At 44.6% G+C, this 6,940-nt stretch overlaps 1 protein-coding gene across 1 annotated transcript in view; it reads left to right on the top strand.

The window, feature by feature from the left end:
• Positions 1–6,940, top strand: part of LRRK1 (leucine-rich repeat kinase 1) — a 74,976-nt gene that overhangs the window by 37,039 nt on the left and 30,997 nt on the right. Inside the window, exons 12-14 of the mRNA XM_009079153.1 lie at positions 3,246–3,375; positions 3,910–4,022; positions 4,892–5,106. Of these exons, the coding sequence (XP_009077401.1) occupies positions 3,246–3,375; positions 3,910–4,022; positions 4,892–5,106 (458 nt within the window). The remainder of the gene's footprint in view (positions 1–3,245; positions 3,376–3,909; positions 4,023–4,891; positions 5,107–6,940) is intronic.

Genomic DNA, 6,940 nt, shown 5'->3' with positions numbered 1-6,940 from the left:
AATGAGTGTAAATTCATCTGCAATTTTAAGTGTAGCAGCATTTAATTGAGATGAAATATGTTCAGATAAAATGTTGCTAAAGAAATGGTGCAGCTGGTTGGTACCATCAGTATAAAAAGATGAAAAATTAGTCAAACCTGTTTCTTTCACTGAGCTTTTTTTGTTTTCATGAAGGTTATGCCTTCTAGCCAGAGTACTAACTGGTATGTTGAAGGGAAATTAACCCATAATTATCCCTATTACTCTTAGGGTTGTTTCTGCTGCTGACTTTGTGAATGGCTTGTTTTCCCTCATCTGTGATTTGCACCTGCAGTTTGGGGCAGAGCAGAAGAGATGCTCAGGATTAGTGCACATGAAATCCCAGAGAGAACAAAGGAATATCTGAAGATATTGCACTGCTTCCTGCTCTCTGAGGGATTCATCTGCATTTCTTTTGTTTGTTTGTTTAATTTTAAAGCATTTGGAGAGAGCTTTTTCATTCTGGCTGCCTGCAGAATGGCTGGCTCCGAGGCAGTCCTTGCCAGTTGCAGAGTGGGATAGAGCTGGCGTCTTCCTGACGCACATCTGAGCAGCCCTCAACTGCTCGTGGGAGGAAGAGCCCTCCTGCAGCAAATGCTTTCCTCAGTTCCCCTGAAAACTGTGTATGAACTCAAGTAAAATTGGTAAATGCACCACATACAGTCATAGCTGTAGGTTGGGGCTGGAGATCCTCACCTCCAGCCTGCTCACCTGGGAGTCAGAGGCTCTATCTGGACCTCCAGGCAAGGCTAATCCTGCCTTGTTTTTCTGTCCATGGAAGTAGAGGCTGCTGTGCAGCAAGGTGTATGTGTACCCTAAGGAGGAGAAGAGGTTGATCTGCACTGTTTCACAAGTAGGAAATGGAAATAGGAATGCTATGACATTGGTGAAATCCTGAACAACTGGAAAAGGAGTCTAAATCTTGTGAGTTTGTGGAGTCTGACATACCCTCAGAGCTTTTCTGTGAAGTGCTACAGCAGCATTTCCCAATGGGGAGAGAAAGACAGGAGCAGCAGGCAAAGGCAACTAAAACCGGCTCTAAAAGGGAATTGCTGTCCTAATGGAAATTTCTTCATGCTGCAAACCCAGCATAACCCTCTGCACAGAGTAGGAGAGGATGGACTCTGCATTAGTACCATTTGAAAAGCCTTGGCACGTTATAGCCTAGTGCAATTTTGAGCTGCCTCACGTGGCCTCAGGTTGCAGGAGGGCACAGAGTAGCCCACCTGGCTGGTGCCATGGTTGAATAGCCACAGAGGAAAGCCAGCTCATCTTTTTCTCTCTGTTCCTCTGCCAAGTATAGCTTGGTGAGACTAGAGGATGTGGCCAAGAATTTAAAGAACATCAAGAGAGAACAGAAGCTGGAGTACATCAGCTGCTCACAGAAGTCTCCTGGTGAGGTGGGGGGGGCAGGTTTTCATATGATTTACCAACAAAGCTGTTTACTTAAGTCTAGATTATTTAAAGAGAATAATTTATGGATGCTCACTATACTTGATTGATAAATCTCAGAATAACTCCTTGCACATGCATGTGGTGTTGGTGGCATTTATTCATCCAAAAATATATTTTCAAGATGGGATTTGTTTTAATTTTTCTACAGTTCTTTAAAAGAAAATTTGAGCTGAAGCCAGAGAAATCATAAATAACTCATGAATAAATAATTACAATTCATAAACACCTCGAGCTTGCTTCCAATATAGTACACCCCTTTCCACCTGGGACTCTTTGGTGAATTCAGAGTATTACTGCTATTTTAGGTGTTTGCTTCTACGTGTCCAAGAGGGACTAAATCTGTCTGTGCCTAGGTGCATACTGAAGAGGAACAATGAAAAGTTTAAGTCCAGCGATGAGGCAGAAAGGAAGTGAATGGCATCCATGAATAAGCCTTATGTTCTCCTAAAATAATCCCAAAGATGATGTTTTATTTGAAAACTCAAAGGCAGACTGTGACACTCTGCCCACACCAGACAGTCCTGTCACGTATATGAAACACCTCTGCAGACAGTGGGACTCTATCTTACTCCTTTTCTGATCATAGTTCAGGCTGGAAAGGCTGTTAATATTAGAACTGGGGATTTTTCTCCTGAGAAAACCTCTTCCATTTTCTTTTTTTTTTCTTCTTTTGGCTAAGTCTAGTTACAGTTCCTCAAGTCTTCTCTGTAAAGCAAGATCTTGGGGGAAGTGTAACTGTCCTATCCTTGAGGAAGGGAGGGTCTCTTCTCTCAGGGAGTTGAGTTGATTGACCATGGAGGCAGCAGATGGTGCTGGCTGTATTTACCTAATCAGACTCAAAATCTACCAAGTTTTCCTTGACTTCAGGGTGCTCCTTGGTAGATAAATGTGACACTCTTAAGACAGCAGCACAATTCATGGCAGCTTTTTGTGCAGCTGTCCCAGGAGCAATTTGTGGAGCGAAATGATGCTCTTTGGAACCAGCTGAATTTCCCTTTGTTTGAACCTCTCCAGCAGCAGCAACTCAGCCATGCTGTTGTTGCTGTTATTGCTTGGGTTGCTCCGAAAATACTCAAGCTGCTGCTCAGACGTGGAGGAAGTCTGAAGTGCCCTGAGTCCTTGCAGTATACAACAGAACCGAGGGGTGAACGCAAGCGTGTTTTAGAGACAACATATATCAGTCTGTCAGCTGTACTTTGGGTTTTCTTCTCTGTTGTTATTGACTTTGATCCACCATAAATTACTCCAGGATGCAATGTGGGGGCCTGAACATAAATCCTCACTGGCTTCTGGCTGTTCTCAGGCAATGTGGGAAAAACATGTTGAGAACCAGTTGTGCCATTGGTGAGACCTTTCAGTGCCATGTTGAGAAGCAGTTGTGCCCTTGGTATGCCCTTGCAGTGCCAGCTGTAGGGCTGGAATGGGGGCAGTTCACAAGATACTACCATATATTCAACAGCAAGAAGTACAGTGCCACTTGTCCCCTGATGTATAGTCATTTTGGCAGGCCTGGAGTTCCTCTCTCAGCACCCCAAAAGTTCTGGTCACTGTCACCTTCAAACACATGCATCACTGTGATTTTAAAACTGAGATCTGAACATTGATGTTTGATTGCCACTGAAGGTCCTTTGCTTATGCTCTTGATTCTTGGTGGTCCCTGCCAATTAACATGACCTCATGTCCTGCCTACAAAATTCAGGAGAAGCTCTTGGTTCAGAGCCTTGGTGTTTGTTATGTTTTAAAGGTGCAATGTGTTTCCTGTCTTGTTCCAGGTCCTTTTTTGGAGTTCCCAGCATTTCTGAGTGATTCCCTGGAGGTTCTTTATCTGAATGACAATCAGCTGGACTCTGTCCCACAGTCCGTTTGCCTTCTGAAAGGTTTAACAGAACTTTATTTAGGAAAGTAAGTCCATGTCCTGGAAAAGCTTTGCAGTGTTATTTCCATGTTGTTTTAATGACCAGTCTTCTGTGGAGCCCCACCCCAGATGTCCAGTGCTTTTGAAGTCAAAAAGCTGGAAACAGTCAGCCCCTTGTTAGAACTGTGCCCATCGTTTGCTTTAGATAAGGAGGAGGCTGGTCTTTTGAATTAGGGAAGATGATCTCATGCTTTGAACACAGGCCTGGGAATCTACTGTGCCTCTAGTTCATTCTGGCTTTTTGCTGTCAGTTTCTATACTGTTAGATTCAGTAACTCATCATTTTTGCCTTTATTTCCTCAACTATCCAGTAAAGATGATTACATTTGTCTGCCTCAGAGGATAAATTGAGGTTATACATCATTTTTAGGATGGAAATTGCTATTAAAGTGCTGAGTAGTCTTATTAAAATGTTAATGGAAGATTTCTGCAAGGAGAGAATAGTGTAATCTGAGAGTCTGTGTGAGCAGCTACTTACACACAAAGCCTGGTTGTTGGTAGATTTATTTGTTTTTGTACAGTAACCCTGGTATCCGAGAGCTTCCTCCAGAACTTGGACAGCTGGCTAATCTCTGGCAGCTGGATATCGAGGAACTAAGTATCAGTAACATTCCTGCAGAGATCAGAAAAGAGGGTAAGGCTGATGCTGTGTGTTCTTTATTAAATTGCCTGAACATATAATGAAAATCTCTTCCTTTTAATGGTCCTGAACATGAACAGGCAGTGTGTGCCCCAGCCCTTGTTGTGGGGAACTGGAATTGCACAGGGAAACCTCCTACTCATCTTTGCAAATTTGATAATCAGTGCTAAGCTCTGGCTGTGTGATCAATTTAAGACAGATCACATGGTAAAATGGTGACTTCTGAAGGCAATATTTCATTTGCGGTCTGCATGCCAGATAAACTCAATGGCTTGCTTCCTGAATGTGTGTATTTTAGGATATTTGGATGGTCTTTCTAAAGACTGAAGTGTTTAGGATCAGCAGTCACAGTCCCATTGAAGCGAGTTTATTGTGAGCTGCTAGGTTTTTGGATCTACTACAATACTGTCTTCTTTTTTGTGCCTTTTAATCAGAAAATCCTGTGGGAACAACGTTATTAGGAATGATTCCTTCTCCAGCAGTATACTGTTGAAGCCTAAATCTAATTTTAACTGGAAACATAAAAGTAGAGGGAAAAACTGAGTATTTTCCAATACTAAATTAGTATTTTATGTTTCCTTTCAGCTTCTGAAGCATACGAGCCCCGGCATTTGTTTCTCCTTACAGTGCTCCATTGTAGAGCCTCAGAGCAGTGACCTTTTTCTGGGGTCTCTGTCTCAGGTTTGTCCACTGGAGGTTTCTTTGTTTATTCTCTGAGTTGTCTCAGCCCACAGCGAAACTGCAGGGAAAATATTAATTCAGCTGATGTGTCTGCAGCAGTAGGTTTTGTGCAGTCCAGCTGTACATGTGTATGTTTGTAACTGCAAACCCCAGATAAAGCCTGTCCACTTCCCCCCCTCCAGGCCCCAAAACAGTTCTGGCTTACTTACGAGCTCAGCTGCGCAAGGCAGAGAAGTGTAAGCTGATGAAGATGATCATCATTGGTCCTCCACGACAGGGAAAGTCGACGCTGGTGGAGATCCTGCAGACAGGAAAAGTCCCTCAGATGATGCACAGTGATGCCACCATTCGTACAACGAAGTGGGAGCTCCCCAAGCCAGTGGGGCACAAGGCAAAGGTGAAAAACAATGGAAGATCCTTAGTCCCAGTGGGGTCATAGTATCATAGTACATTAAGAGGTCAGAATGGACCTTAGAGATGATCTGGTCCCAACCCCCTGCCCTGGGCAGGGACCATCTCCCACCAGAGCAGGTTGCTCAAGGCTTTAGCCAACCTGGTTTTGAACACTGCCAGGGTTGGGGCAGCCACAGCCTCCCTGGGCAACCTGTGCCAGTGTCTCACCACCCTCACAGGGAAAACTTCTTCCTGATATCTCATCTAAATTTCCCTCTTTCAATTTATGTTTCAGCCCTGCAGTGTTGCTTTGGGGCTCAAATTGCCTGTGCTTTCACAAAGAACAGTTTCCATTACCTCTCAAGTGAGGTGTTTTTAGACCCATCACAATTCCTCTGTGCCATTTCTAGTTGGTCCTAGAGGACAGTTCTGTTTTCCTAAGCACTCAGCTTTGTATTTTAAAGAGCGAGAGATCTGTGTAGACTTCCTAAATTCTGGCTCTCCCACCTCAGGTGGTCTTTGAGCACTGATTCTGAATGTTTTAAATCAGCTTCTCTAAAGCAGACTGTTCTTTAATTTGGTGCCAGAAAATGGGACATCAATACCTGCAACTGGATTCCTGTGATATCAGAACTGCCCTAGGTGGGGAAGGTGGGTGGAAGGTAGAATGCCTGACCTCTGGTGTGATCCAGGGATGTTTAAGGCAAACTTTAAGCCCCCAAATCTCAGATGACTCATTCAGTGATTGTGTCAACCCATACTGAACTCTTTTGGAGAGCGCTTAATTCATGCAAGCATTTGTGGGTGGGTCTGTCCACTGCCTGCCTAGTAGCACAGGGATTAGAGCATGTAGAATTGGCCCTGAGGTCTTGTCAGAGCTGAGGGTGTGCAGCATGGCTCCCCCTTCCCAGATGAGACATGACCACCAGACTGTTTTGGAAAGGAGGAACGAGCCTGCTGAGTTCAGCTATTCCACAGCAAAGAGTGCCAGGCCAGAGACAGAAACAAAAGAGCAAGCAGAGGCTGATTCCTTAAAGGGAAGACTTTGGTGGGAAAAGGGATTTGTGCATATTGTGTTGAAGAGCAATTGAATAAAAATAAAAACATAGACAGCATCAGGGACCTGGAGTGGGATCAAGATGCTGAACAGGCTTTTGTCCCTACCTCTGAGTCTCTGTCTTTCCACACATGCACCAACAGCTGAAGGTCTTTTGGATGAACAAAGCAGCCCTTGTGCTAGTTAGAGCTTGGTTTAAACAATATGGAAGTTCTTCCAGCTGTTTCTGGGAGGCTTCACACTGGGACTGTGCTAGGAGATCAGAGCCCTGCTGAGATACTGAGCTTCTTGCTGAAATCTTGTAGGGTAACTTGTGTGGGATCAGTTAGTACATGGACCTGGACCAGTAAGCAGAGCCCACTCAGTGTTCTGTGATGCTCTGAGAATGGTGTCTGGGGCGGGGTTTGGTTTGCTGCTCAGTTGCTTCTTGCCTCTCCAGAGCAAGTGATTCAGGGACTGAGCTCTCAAGGTATATAGGTGCTTCCTCCTGCAGCTGAGAGCCTGAATGCCATTTAAGTGGAGAGCCATGCTCCCTCTTATTGCTGTCGTGAGGCTGCACAGAGGAGTGGATGCTGAGATACTTGGAAGTGAGCCAGAGCTGGAGAGGCCTCCGTGTACACATTCCCCAGAAATCAGTGAGTCTCGTTTACAGTAACTGTAATTCTGGCCCATCTCTGGCGTGGCACACACGTCAGAAGCCTTAGAGCAGTGTGCAGGAGGTGTTTATGAAAGGCCTGAGAAGTTTCCCATCTCTTGAGCATCTATATTCTGCTTGGCTCAG

Source organism: Acanthisitta chloris, unplaced genomic scaffold (assembly GCF_000695815.1).
Source record: "Acanthisitta chloris isolate BGI_N310 unplaced genomic scaffold, ASM69581v1 scaffold42897, whole genome shotgun sequence".
Classification (NCBI taxonomy): Eukaryota; Metazoa; Chordata; class Aves; order Passeriformes; family Acanthisittidae; genus Acanthisitta; species Acanthisitta chloris.
Note: the sequence above shows the minus strand (reverse complement) of the source record. Positions and strands in the feature narration are given on the sequence as shown.